Source organism: Oreochromis niloticus, linkage group LG12 (assembly GCF_001858045.2).
Source record: "Oreochromis niloticus isolate F11D_XX linkage group LG12, O_niloticus_UMD_NMBU, whole genome shotgun sequence".
In the NCBI taxonomy this organism is placed as follows: domain Eukaryota; kingdom Metazoa; phylum Chordata; class Actinopteri; order Cichliformes; family Cichlidae; genus Oreochromis; species Oreochromis niloticus.
In genome coordinates, this window is record NC_031977.2 from 5,031,765 (window position 1) to 5,046,575 (window position 14,811).

At 36.5% G+C, this 14,811-nt stretch overlaps 1 protein-coding gene across 2 annotated transcripts in view; it reads left to right on the plus strand.

Annotated features, from left to right (window-relative positions):
* Nucleotides 1–14,811, plus strand: part of unc5db (unc-5 netrin receptor Db) — a 278,720-nt gene that overhangs the window by 94,981 nt on the left and 168,928 nt on the right. For both annotated transcript variants that reach the window (XM_019366122.2, XM_005472915.4), the window contains exon 2: nucleotides 1,113–1,331. In XM_019366122.2, coding sequence (XP_019221667.1) covers nucleotides 1,113–1,331 — 219 coding nt within the window. The remainder of the gene's footprint in view (nucleotides 1–1,112; nucleotides 1,332–14,811) is intronic.

Genomic DNA, 14,811 nt, shown 5'->3' on the forward strand with positions numbered 1-14,811 from the left:
TGAGGATATAACAGTGATATGACTACTTAAAGGAAGTGCATGTCGTAGCATTGTGATAGAGACATACTATACTGAGAAATGTCAGCAAACTGTATAATTTCCAGTCATTCACCTCCCTGTCTGTTTGTTTTATGTGTGGCTCTTCTATACACCTGCATCCATTCATTTACCCATTTAACAAGGACAACATTGATTGAGAGAGGTGGTGAGAGTGCAGATTCGATTTCAAGGGACAGGATTGGATTTGATAGCGGGGGCATAATAGCTCTCATTGGCTTTTATGGCACTGAATAGCTTAGCTGGAGCTGTCTTGATTCGACTGAGGTGTAATTCTGAGAAGGATCCCGGGGATGGCAGGAGCACAAACATCCTGTTCCCCATTGTCCCAGCCCACAGAACTCACTGTGCTTTACCCAGAAGAGATAGCCAAATGACAAAATGTGAGCCTAGAACCTTTCTTCGAAGGAAAAAAAATACATATGAAGTGTAAGAGTCCACGATTCTAAAAGTGCGCTTAGATCAATGAACTGTCACAATGAACAATAGTGGTGAACTGTGCTCCCCACCACCAAAGCGAAAGAGAAAAAAACCAGAGTAACCTGCCGTGAATTGTCGTTAAACACAGGGGCACGCTGGCGCCAGTACAAAGGCTGTTTTTGTGTCGACTAAAATCCAGGCCTTGTGGCTGAGATAAGATGTATTCAGACTCCACAGCCACAATTTGGGTAATCAGTCCCCTCCTAATTCCTCTCCACTTGTTCCGCTCTGATTTCATTCATCTGCAAATTGCTCTGAGAAGAAGAGTTTTGCTCGGATGGGGGATGAATTGTGCTCTGTGTGTACTCTGTTTTTCTACAATATGTTAGCTTCTGATGAATGCCGAATTCAAAACACTGTCCACTGAGCAATCGTTTTAAATCTGAAAACAGTTGCTGTTATCGTCTTGCTTGTAAAATAAAACGCACTTGAATTTTTTTCACTGCTAAATTGCGTATCCACCTGCTACCAGAACTATGATGTCTTTGTTTCCATCAGACTACCTGTTCTGCTCTTATTTTTTCCGCTTAAAGAAACAACAAGGATGGTGAAGTAACCAGGGTTTTGTGTTATAGGTGGTGCCACAGGTGATGCTCAACCAGATGCTGTACCTTCGGTACAGGGCACCCTGCCCCACTTCATCCAGGAGCCGGAGGATGCCTACATTGTCAAAAGTAACCCTATCAAGCTGCGCTGTCGAGCTGTGCCTGCCTTACAGATCTTCTTCAAATGCAATGGGGAGTGGGTTCATCAGAACGAGCACTTCTCTCACGAGTACAAGGACCTCAACACTGGTAAGACAACGCTTTTTATACTCCTTCCACACATCGTCATCATCATCATCATCATCATCATAATATTATTATTATTATTATTATTATTATTATTATTATTATTATTATTATTAATAGTAATAATAATGATATACACCTCCACATATAGCTCTTGGTTTTAATGTTAAAAAGTAACATAAACTTGTAAATTAATTAAATTAAGCAAATTATGCTATCTATCGAGTTTGTGTACTACTGAGTTTTTGGAAAACTGTTCAGTAATACCAGCATTTAATGATATTTATTGTTAATAACTGTTATTTACTATATTCAACTACAACTTACAGTTTGATGTTATCAAAAGACAAAAAATGTAACTTTTTGCTAGAGGGATTCACATTTTACATGGTGACAGTCTGTGTGTTGAAACAGTTTTTAAGCTTTTAAGTTAATTATAAAGTTAAAATAAAACAATTTTATTTGAATACCTGTTTTTCAAAAAGGAAATTCAGCAAACATGAAAAAAAAATTGACAAAGAAAACTTGTTTTATGTCTCAGAAACATGAAGGATAAACTAGATGATGTGTTCAAGTCAGATGATTGCATACATAAACAGTTCTCCATTTTAAAGGTCTCTGCAGAGATCTGTAGCATCTGTTAAAGCAAACACTGGTATTCCAGTTTAGTAGTTTTTTTTTTCCATGGCCTAAAATATCTTTCATTTATTTTGGTTGAATCATCAAAATGATTAAAGGGTGTAGAAACAAAAAAATCTAACATAATTTAAACTAAAACCTTGCCTTGCCTTGACTAAACATATTTTGACTATTTCAGAAAAATCCAACAAAAACATTTTTGCTGAAAATGTGTCCAAAACATCACAGATGAAAACTCAGTTAAGGAAAATGCTCTAAAATGTCCCTGAAAAAATTCATCTCTAATGTCACTGGGTAAATTGTGAATAGAAACCTTGTGAAGATATTGTGACTAAACTTTGGTGAAGAAAATGTGACCAAAACAATTCTTGGCAACTAAATGTTGCTAATTAAAGCTCAATGAGTTAAATGTGCGAAAAACTGAATGAGTAAAACTTAGCCAAATGTCACCGAGTAAAGCTCAACTACAACCATGATTATGTAAGCTAAATTACAAAGTTACTATGGATATTTCAGATAAATATATGTCAACTAAAATGATGCTGAAGGAAAGTTTACTTAAATGTTGCTGACACTAAGGAAAGTGCCATTGACCTACTCACTGCTAAAAACCCTAACTGACCTCAAGCAATCAAAATATCTCCTATTAATATTTATTCATTTGTTCTCCCATATCCTGGCACTCAGAGACCATGTTAAATAAACATTTTAACTAGCAAAGATCAAAACCATTTGAATCTTTTAAAAAATCAATTTTGCCATATTTTCAGACCTTCTCGCCAAACCAACTCCTCCAGCTGGTAATGTGGGGAACCACGATGTTCTCAAGTCCACTGAGGCAATATAATCTCTGCAGTGTCTCCCAAAAATACCTAGAATTCATCCATGAGGCATCCTGGTTACATGCCTGAACCACCTTAACTGGCTAAAACCATAAACCCAGTGATTAGCATTGCCATTTCAATTAAGACGGTTCTTGGTTTGCACCCCAACTGGGGCATTTTGGTGGACTTGCAAGTCATGAAAATGACTTCAGGTCCTGACCACAGCAGCTTAGGCAGACCATCAAGAGAAATATCAGTGTGGCCTCAGATGATTTAAGGCAACAAAAGCAGAACAACCTCAGTAATCATAGCTGGGCCGAGCAATATGTGAAGTGCTTATTTTAAGCTCCTTGCATTACTAGATAGAGGTTTATGTACTGTACCACATCAGCCTGATTTCAGCTTGTTTCACATGAGCCGTCACTCATAAAAATGAAGAAGACCCATTTTTAAATGCTTTTTCTGGTATGGTTGCACACTCTGAAATAGTGTTACAGCAGCAGTTCCCCTTGCCTGCAGCTAAATTGAAAATTAATAGTTAAATTGCATGTTTGATGCACATTTGATTATTTGATTATTAAATAACATTTTGATTCATTTTTAATTTAGGAAGTGCTTCCTTTGAGCCCATTGAGTAGATGCTGGTTCACCGTGTTGTACTGCAGTTCCCTTGGGTGGAGAAATTTTAGAAGGAAACAGTCAAATAACTTTAATTTGGAATGAACACAGAAAGATGTAAAGATACTGAAACATTTAACTTCAAATTTTGATTCATAAACCCAACTTTGGGCAAACTCTAACCATAATGGATGTGAACCATGTGAGTCAAATTTCAAAGAAAACCCAGTTATATTCCAACTGTTGCAGAGAAGTTTGTGGTGCCATCTTCATACAAGAGCAACTTTTCTGCAACAGAGAAATCCTTTCCATCAAATAACTGTGTATGTTCTAACTTAGAATTTGTTCTTGTTGTTTATAATGGTTCATATTTTACATGGAAAAAAAACTCACTGAGGGAAAAGAACTTTCAAGAAACTAAAATTATTTAACTAGGCGGTGTTCAGTTGTGCCATCAAGACAACAAGAGGTGACCTAAATATATACAATATGCTAAAAAGTTGCCAAAATAACCTAAACCAAAATAGTGCTTACCCCAGCTTTACAAAATCAACTTTTCATCTCCCAGAAATGAGATTCTTTTGGTGAACTGTAGAGGATTTTTGCTAGAAGTGAAGTCACAAGCAGTGTGATCTCAGTACAGCAACAACAACAAAATCACTCTTAGGGAGAATGGTTGGGTAGATTGACTGATGGGCCAACAAAGCGTTTCATTTAGACAAGAATGTTTGTTCGCTTGCTGCGAGTTTCCTACCAAGCAGAAGAAAGGCTGCCAAATTTCTGGCACATTGTTTTAACACCTTTAGAAGGAGTGAATGCCAGCTCAACAGCACTGACTTCCAACAGGAGGTTATAAAATGCACTTATAAAAAAGGCATTACATCAACTTTGTGCACTAGATTTGTGATTTCAGTAGTTCTTTTTCTCTCTGCCTATATGCAAAATAATCAAAGGGATAAGTGGAATACAATGAATGGATGGATGATTTCCTTTATTAGGGCAATGTTCCTTCCCTAGTAACTACTCTCTCTAGAAAGAGTTTGCCTCTCTCTGTGATCTTTTTTTCAGCAAGTCAAACCTAATAAATGGTTAGACTTTCTAATAAATGGCTTTTCCATTTTGTAAAATAGTGCCCCTCTTTGCTGACATAAAATGTCACTGTTTTATACAGTAGGCACCAGAGCCTGTAACCTGTAAATGCTACATGTAGCTACATATTAGCTAAGGTTTTTTCAACTGAACTGTAAGAATCTCAAAGACGTGTTTCCTCCACTTCCCCTGCAATTTTAGTCTCAGGTGTTGGAACAGGTTAAATTTTACAGTCTTTGTATAACAAAATGTTCTATTGCAAAATGAAATAATTTCTATATTACTGAAGCATATGACTGCCTTTCTTGGGTTTTATTCTATACCAGACGATGAAGAGTACACACTGATAAAAGAATACTTGATTCGCAAAATCAAAGCATGTGCTTACATAACACCAAGATTCTACATAGACTCTACCATGCTGAATGTTCATACTTGATGTATATTATAAACTCTTACCATCCACTTGGTTGCCATCGAACCATTTGGAGGTAGGATTATAGTTAGGTTAAGCCACATGCCACACTAGCAGAGTTTCAGAAACTAGATGACGTTCCGTTTGAAATCAAATCTGTTAGGCACAGTTTAGTTTTACAGCTCTTCTGTAAGCTTTCAATTGGGGTATGCAAAATAGATGAAAATTACACATAAAAGGGTAAAAGTGAAGGTGACCCAGTGAATTTTAAGAGGTAACAAGTCTCAACTGACTTCACTGATTTTTTTCATTTGTTATTTTTAATCTTTCTCTTGCAAGTCCTCTGCACTTTATGCAAATGCAGTTTTAAATTAGTTGAGTACCCCTTGGGTAACACTTTTTCCTCTGCATGTATCTCTGGAGAGCATCTGCTTTATTGTCTTGTTGTTCCTCTTATTAAGCTTAATAACTGGTATTCTTTGAAAATGTAAGAATTTTCAGAAGCATCAGTACACTAAATACCCCGACTAAGAGTTTAATCATTCCTAAAAGCCTAAATTGCACTTTCTCATTACAGTTGTTTTTATTATTCACTGTGTTTACTTTACTATCTTCAAAAATTAAACTGATTAGTTAAGTCATTTTATTTGGGCCATGACCTAGGCTACTATGCTGGCCCTCAGGCTACACCAGCTGGGAACCTTAAAATAATGTGTGAATACTGTTTAAACAATGTGTGCCACCAATACATGTTCAAATGATATAAGTGTCAGGGCGAGGTTGTGATTTGAAGTGTGATGGAAGCAGTGGCGTGCCATACCAATTAAGTCCCATTAGCTTTTGTCAAGCGGAAGCGTGTTGATTAGAAGACCTGACTGAGGCCTCCTGAAAGGATTTCTGGCAAACAACACAAGCCAATGTGACACCTCGGCTGGAATGCTCTGTGATTACAGGCTGCAAGAAAGCCGTCTTTCTTGTATTCATGAAGGTCTCTCCACAGAAAGAGCCTTTAATTGCTTCTGGAAGTTCATTATAGTGTGATTGCTGTGCTGTGAAATTGTTGTGAGCTTGATAATGGCAAAATGAAATTTGGAACTTCAAATTGTTTGTTGTTTTGTGTACAGTGGAAAAGTACAAGGGAAAGTTCACTTGGTGGTATTTGCCCCAGCTCAGTTCATATTCCACATCAACATCCAGCATCCAGCAGGACGGAAGCTAATCAGTGGATTTGACAGATAAGGTGAGACGCTATACCAAAAGCTTTTGCTGTTGCCTCGAGGCTACAGCATACAGCTGCTGTGTTAACAAAAGGTTGAAGTAAAAATCTCAAATTCTTGCTTCCGGAATTAAAAGGTTGTGGAACCTTTACAAATAACAAATAACACCTTTCCCCTAACAACTAAAAAGCTGAATTCATAAGCAGCATTCCCTTGCTGAGATCAATACACTCAGGGGTCCTGCTGCTACACTTTTCATTCTTAGTCTAGTATTACCACCAGCTTCTGTTAGCTATTCATGCTATATTGCTGCATAAATAAGAATACAAAGTAGAATGGCTAACTCGTGCCTGCTCTCTAGTTGTCCAACATATCAAAGGTAATCATATTATTGTGACTGTAGAGTCAAGTGGTATTTTCCACATTAAATAAAAAAATACTATGAGAGTGTCTACTTCCTCCAATCACTACTTGAGGCCAACTCCCAAAGTGAATCCTTTCCCACAGGTTCCCACATTAAAATACCTCTATAACAACGGTGGGTGAATTTTTATTTTTTCTAACTCATCTATTTGGAAACTTAAATTTCAACTTAAAATTCATGGCTTTTTTTACAGGCAGGTGTGCCAACATGGGCAGCTATAGTTAACAGCTGTCTGCTAAATGTCACCTTTGCATATCAAAGTGCAGGATCCTTGTTTGTGGCAGAATAAATTAACTTACAAATAATATGACTTTCTGTGTGGTATAGACTGTCCAAGAATTTGTGTTGAGTGAGTGAAATTTTACTATTTATGTTGATTTATTTTATTTAATCTTTCACTTAGCACTAATAAGCAGGTATGTGAGTCTGTGCTTTACAACCATATACAGTAGTTCATGGATCCAGCGTGCTAACCAAGTTTGGGAGCATTACTGTTGCTGACAATGTAGCATTCTACCATCTCATCCAAATATGGTCACTTGTGGTTCCAAAAAAATAACATATACTAATGACTAAGGCTTCATTGGGATAATCATGCCATGGTCATGATTATCTTATTATCTTAGACATTTTTTGAGTCTTATAAAGATATGAATTTACAAGGGGTGGATTAGTACAAAGAATTCACATTTAAGCAGTGGCATTGCATCAGATTAAACAAAGCAAGCAGTGCTTTCATTTGTTAAATTGTGAATTAACTGTAATTAACTACATTTTTGGAAAGCTGTGTACAATTTCACTAGCCACACTGAGGCCGCATTACATGTACAACCGTTGAATTAAGAAACCCTTAAATAGAAGATGTCTGACAAAGTGAAGTGACCAAAAAACCTCTTCACACATTTGCCATACAACATCTTGATGATCCCCATTAAGAAAATATTCTGTGGACTGGTGAGATAAACATTAAGCTTTTTGGAAGGTTTGCATCCAAATACATAAAACTAACAACATTTCATAAAAAGAACAGTCAAACATGGTGGTGGTAGTGAGATGGTCTGGGGCTGATTTCCTGCTTCAGGCCCTCGTGGACTTGCCAAAATTGATGAAACCATGAATTCTGCTTTCTATCTGAAAATCCTGAAAGGGAATATCCAGCCTTCAGCCTGAAGCTTAAACATATGGCATCGTTTCTATGTACTGTTGTGAGTAAAATTGGTTTACATGATTACATGCTATTTTTAATTACATTTTACACAGCATCAAAAACGTTTTTGAAACTGATGTATCTACTAATGTTTTATATTTTAGCAGGTTTTTAAAGATCATTTAATATATAACCCTACACAACTTAAAGACCACATAAAGACACACATTAATCACTTTGGCTTTGACTCACTTTTGGTAAAGGTATTAAAATAGCAACATCACAAATGTACATAATAATTTAATTACATGCAGTACCAACAAGTCCACTAAAACATTACTCTGAGTCGCTTACATGAGGCCACTTATTAATATTCCTGTTTCCATGCTACAGAAGGCAGCGTGATTAATGGACGTGATACCTCCTCCACTACATTAGAGTTTCCCTCCAGTCCCCAGCCCAAACCTGATCATGTTGAGATGCTTCTGTCATAGTCTTGAGGCTATCTTTGTGCAAACACCGTAATTAAACTGTGCTTGGAGTCACTCTTTTTGGACAAAGAGGGAGAGACATGTACTTGTGTAAATTAACTTTATTGTTCCACAGAACACACAGGAAGTTGGCAGCCTCAAATGTGTTATTCTAGGCATTAGTGTTAACTCTTTAAAGTGTAAGCCAAATGGACATTACAAAAATATGTATTAGGGTTAGGGTTTAATAGCATGTTAAATTAACAATAATAACTGAGGTGGCCAATGCCAAATAAAGTAAAATAATGAACAGTATTAAAGAAAAATGCATAGAATACATGCAGTTGCATGTATAAATGTACATTAGGTTCTATTAGGTTGTTTATTTTCTCAACTACTCATCATATTCTGGGTTGTAGAGGGCCTGCAATTCAAATCTCCAGTTAACCTTATATATCTTTATATGTCTTTGGACTGTTGGATGGAGCCTGACAGGAGAACTCATACACGCACAAGGAGAACATGGGCAAAGATGCAGACTGTGCACAAACTCCAGCAATTTTCACTCTGTGGCCTTTCTAAAAAAAAGTTGTATCCTCAATTAATGAAACATGGATCCTGTAAGGCTTCATCTTTATGGAAAAAGCTTCACATAGTCTTCAAATGACACTGAGACATGTCTCTCTCACTTTGTGGCAGCATCTCTGTTGTGTAAAGAGCAGAACAAGATGATCTGTAATTAAGCAGTTTACAAGTGTTCACATGCTGAGAGAAGAATGACAAACACATGTTTTTAAAATATTCCTCATTAAAATCAGCATTTTTCCTTGACAGATGAGGGGCTGGGTTCTTTGGATTTAAATGTATATCATAATGTCTTTTCATTGTTCAATAATAATTGAGAATTAAGCAGCTCTTTGTGATATTGTGACCTGAACTGACTCTACCTCTACTACTATTAGTAATAATAATAATACTACTAATAATAATAATTTGTGTGATGATGTTGTCATCAATCAATCAATCAATCAATCTTTATTTATAAAGCACTTTTCATACAAACTGTAGCACAAAGTGCTTTACATGGTTAAAAGCAGCCCACCCCACCCTCCCACTCATTCCCCGCACTGTCATTAACAGAAGCGGTCATGATACACCCCCCCCCCCCCCCCCCCCCCACACACACACACACACACACACACACACACACACCTAAAGAGTAAAATTGGGCTGGGTACGCATTAGCCAAGTCATTAGTCATGGACATTAAGGTTTCTTTTTCAGAAGCTGTTTATTTTAGGTTGGACAAGGCAGACTTTATAAATTAGAGATGGAGCTAATCCATCTCTCTTTGGTGTTCCAACCCATCTCCAAGGAGTAGGTTTGTCAGTGTAAGTTATTTTTATTTTTTTCTTTGACTTCTGAACCTCTAGGAGTTATTAAGGTGTAGCAGTGATGTCACAAACAGCTGTGGGCATCATGCCCCTGGTCATATTGAAACATTTCTCTCATTATGTTTTGTGTGACATAATTTTAATGTCTTGCAGTAAAACTTCAAAAACATGGACCAGAATACACAAAAACAATTCCTTTGTTCTTAATTTCCACTCTTCATCCACTGGACACAAAAGATAAAATCAGGTGATAGAAATGTGTTTACAATCCAGCACCAGCATCATTAGTCCGATCGAGTGGGCAAACATTGTTATTGTGAATGGGATCCAAGCAAACACTGGAGGACAAAACATGCATGTGTACTTTGGTTCCCGGTACATGCAGGTATTCTTGTTTGCTTCACAGCTTAAACACTGTGGCACAGTGGCTTAGTGTAGGTAACAATACATGCAAACATTGTTTTTATGAGAAAAAAAAAGTGTTTCTGACATAAAAAGGGTATTGTTCTGATGCGGAGATGCTTTCGGTTTCAGCTGTCATACAAAATGTGCTTTTAGATGATTGACAGGCTTTTTTGACATAGTGACCAGCTGCAATCCCCATAGCAGAGGGTTCAAAGCTCCCCTGGGGTCTTTGAACTGGACTCGGAGAGGAGGGATTTTTATGAGGAGCAGGGAATACTTGATCTCTCTCTGGTTTTTGATGAAAGATGGCACACCCCTTCACTGATCAAAGAGATCTTTCAAAATTGTTTCTGTTGGTGTGATGAGTCCAAGACATATCACAGGTACATATACCTTGTTCTGTCTTATAGGTTGGATGTTTTGTTCCAATCCTGTTGGTGTCCATTGTTTTTATTTTGTTAGAACTCCTCTGAGTTTAGTTTAGTTTTGTTCCCGTATTGTTTTTCACATCTTCATCCTATAGATAAATAACTTATCTCAAGCTCTGACTTAGACCTTTATTCATTCACCCACAAAGCCCCCAGTAATTTTACAGCACATGTATTTCTGTCATTTTCTAAATTGCACGGCACATCAATGAGGCAAAGGGTTTTTTTCTGTAAACATGTCCTTTCCTTTAATGCCATTTAAATTTAAATGTAATATTTTAAAAAATAAAAATACTTGTTACAGAAATAAATACTCAATGTCATACCATTCATTAACAGTATTATAAAATGCTACAAAAAACACTGTGCGAATAAAAACTGGAAATTAAAAAAAGAAAAGAAGAAAAAACTTAAAATGATATTAAGTTAGAACTGCAGATATTTTTTTAGAGAGTTAATTAATAATATTTAAAGATTACATTTCAAAAATAAATAAATAAATGATAAGGGCCTGTTAAAGTATTAAACAATGAAATAAGCCAAATCCGTGCATACAAGGGTTTCTCTTTATGACAGAGAATCATGATATGCAGTATATTGCATAATTACGTACTGGCCTGCCTAATATGCCAGATGCACTGACATGTTATTACCAAACTGTGTATCCATGGTAACCACTGGCTGTGATTTGAACCTCAGGCTCAAGTCTGAGGGGATAGAAGGGCGGAACTAACACTGTGATGAAGCAAATTAAAGCTATCCATGTAATAGGATGCTGAGTACATTCTGTCTGTTAAATTGAGTAACATTAAAGGGCATGACTGATACTGAAATTACACACTGATTACGGTTTTTAGCATTTTGAGCCGGATGTCAAACTCATTTTAGTTTACGGCCACATACAGCCCAATTTGATACCAAGTGGGTTAGACAAGAAAACCACTGAGTAATAACCTACAAAATGAAGGGATGAATGAATCAGTGAGTCAATGAATGCCTAAATTGCCCTTGCCTTTTTTAAATTATTAGCAAAACAAACAAACAAAAAAAAACCCACCAGTTTTCTCAAAAGTAAGTGGAGTCAGTCTACTGTTATCACAGTGGATTCACAAACACAATGCATTTTGGAACTAAGCAATATTACTTTATCTCTTTCTGATTCTAAAGACTTAACCTGATTTAGAAATACTTTAAACTTTTTGTACATTTCCACTCCTACAGTGGTAATACCAGTGTCAGCAAACCAGGAGTTTGGCCATGTGTAGTTATAGGTTCAAAGGCAAAAGGCTGAAATTACATTAATTCCCCAACTTGTAGCTTTTATTATTACAGCAGGAGTTTCTGAATCTGTGGTGGTAGCAAAATCTAAGTGAGAAGTTAAATATCTGCATAGACAAGCACCATTCCTATAAATAATTCAATAACACATATGCTTTAAACAGCTACATATATTCAGCAAGTAATTGAGCTCCTTTCACTTTTTTGCTCCACATCTTGGTGAGGAGACATCCAGGAAAAGGTGAATACTGCTAACATCTGTAAAGAACTCAATAAGGAATCCCCAAGCAATAAATATGTGTGCGTTTTCATTTAGGCTCAAGCTCAACACAGACACAGAATTCCCTATAATCTGGACTTGTATGTGTCTTTCGGATAGCTACATAAAAATCTTTTAAATATAAATTGAATGCTTTTCAAAATTTTATTTTTGTTGATCTCCAGTCGTTTATTTGCTTGTGAGTATAGTAGGTGTACTTTAATATGATGACAGCTGTGGCTCAGGAGGTATAATCGGATCCTCCAGCTCCTTCAGTCCGTACTGCAGTGTCAAGATTCTGAACTGCAAGTTGTTCTTGATGCAGTTGTGTGTGTGTCACAGTTACAAAAGTGCTTAAAGATTTTGAAAAAAAGTGATAGATTTAACATTTAACCTATTTAACACCATATACAGTTTACATGAGACAATTTTATTTCTTATATATTGTGTTTTTAACATATTTTAATGCTTTGTATCTCGTTCTATTTAATCTGAATAAGCCCCTAAAAAAGGCAGTGATCACTGTCGGCCTCTCTTGGTGTTTATTGCCACTGTTTATTTTAAAGCAATCGCATGGCAGGATGCTGTAAGCAGTATATTAATAATTAATCTCGTATTGTGGATGGATTATCTCAGTTGTTCTCCTGACTGAAGTTTACAGCATCCTGCCATGCGATTGCATTTTTCCCTAACCATCGGCACCCCTTGTGTTAACTTTTATTGAGTGGAAAAAAGTTAGCGTTCATCCTCCAGCTTTACTGTGTTTATGTTATGCTAACCATAGCTGTGTAGCTAGCCACCATATAGCACATCATTATATACCAGCTAGCGCCAACTTCAGTAACCCTATAAAACACCACTGCTGTTTAGTTTTCTGTATTCATTTATGTCGGAAATAGTAGCAGAGCTGTACGTTATAATTTTTCAGAAATCCTTTAATCAGAACATGGCATTGTGGTGTGTTGGAAGCAGCTTGTTATCTCCCATCGTGCCTTGGGAAAATGTGTTGCCGTTTAAGACAAGGAAACTGTGTTATTTACATCTTATTACATCTTATTTACATCTTACTCTTAACTGTTCCTGTTAATGCTACAGTGTAAATTCACTGGCAGTTGTTGTTTGATGGAAAGAGATGTTATACCATGAGTGAGTTCAGGTGTGGAGGGTATTGACTCTCTGAAGCACTGTGTAATAAAGAGCTCCCCCTTTTAGGTTGGGGTGGAATAGCAGGCTCAACCTCTGTGTGGGTCCTTTATTGTAAAGATTCTTCAGCTTGCCACAGTATATTATTTAATCTTAAAATTTTGGGGGGAGATTCCCCACGTACCACTAGAGGGAGCATAAGTACGCATACCACAGTTTGAGAACCACTGGTCTAGTTAATAAAACGTCATTATAATGTTATGTATAAATTTCCCTTTTATCTTCAACCAATTTCAACAACAGTATTTAAAGTATGGCACAGAGAACCAGAGAATATTTGACATTCATGATTAAATTAGCATGATTATCAAAATAATTGCAGATTCATTTTTTGCTCATCAGCTCCAGATTTTTTATTAACTTATTACCTCCACTTAGCTTTATAGCTTGCTGGGATCCAAAGAAGGCTCTGCATGTGAATTTTGAAGAATCAATAAATCAGATTCTACAAAAGGGGGTGTTAACCCATTTCTTTCTATTAAATAAATAAAACCAGTTAAAGCTATTTAAAGTCTTAAATGTTGGATTTGGCTTTTTATAAAAAAACATTCATGTAAAATATTTAGCAGTTAATGTATTTTGTGGGCTGCTGGAGGATCTTTCTTTTCCTTTTTTTTTTTTTTTTTTTTTTTTTTTTTGCATACCAGCAGGAAAAATCAGCATAAAAATTTGGTCACAAACATTAATTATTTGAATTGTTAGAATTGTTCCAGAGATCTCCTAACTTTAAAAAATTCTATAAAGGAATCCAGTCTTGCTAGAATTACAAAAAGTCTCAGAGCATCACTGAGAAAGGAAGGGGTCAAAAACATTTGCAGTAATGATGACATGTGGTTGACCTAATGTTACATATGCTACATTCTTTCAAGTCATGCATTGGTTCACTTAATTAAAACACATTGATTACTGGCATCAAACATGAACTCAATAGAGTTAATATCAATTTACAATGAGACTGGGTAAACGTAAAGTCCAGTGCAAGACAGCTATGATGTTTTAGTGATTAGCACCAGCTCACCTCATAGCAATTAGATTTCTGGTTTCTTGTTGCATTCTCAATTATCCAGGTAAGGAAATCCCCAAAAAGCTGACCCTGTTCATCTGAATGTAGCAATTTCAACAGGAGAAATGTTTCATCACTCATCCAAGTGGCTGATTTCTTTAGGTGCTTTCCCAGCCTTGACAAAATGTCCAGCTGGAATAACCACATTTACTCAGGGCCTTCTTGATATGATGTTCTTCTGCTTTCCTGGCCGCTGTATCTGTACCAGTACCAGTACCGGTCCGTGAGTCGTTTGGCACTGGGCTGCGAGAGTTGAGGCTCGGGTGTGAAATTTATGGTTTCCAGGGTTTTTATTGGTTTTTAGCATTATTTTTTTTATTGTTTTTATCGTTAACTCGGTTTCCCTGGGTCTTTTCCCGTGTGTTATGAATAAATCTTTGGGGGGTTTTTTTGGTACTGGTAGTGGTTTTATTTTGTTGTATTTATCGGTGACATCTTAAAGGCCGGTCCGTGAAAATATTGTTGGACATAAGCCAGTCCGTGGCGCAAAAAAGGTTAGGGAACAGCTGCTTTAGTGGATGATGAGAGTCAAACCATAAATGCTGAGACGTATGCATTGGTTTATAGCGCACATCAACTTATAAATGTCCCCCATTAGTGATGGAAATCT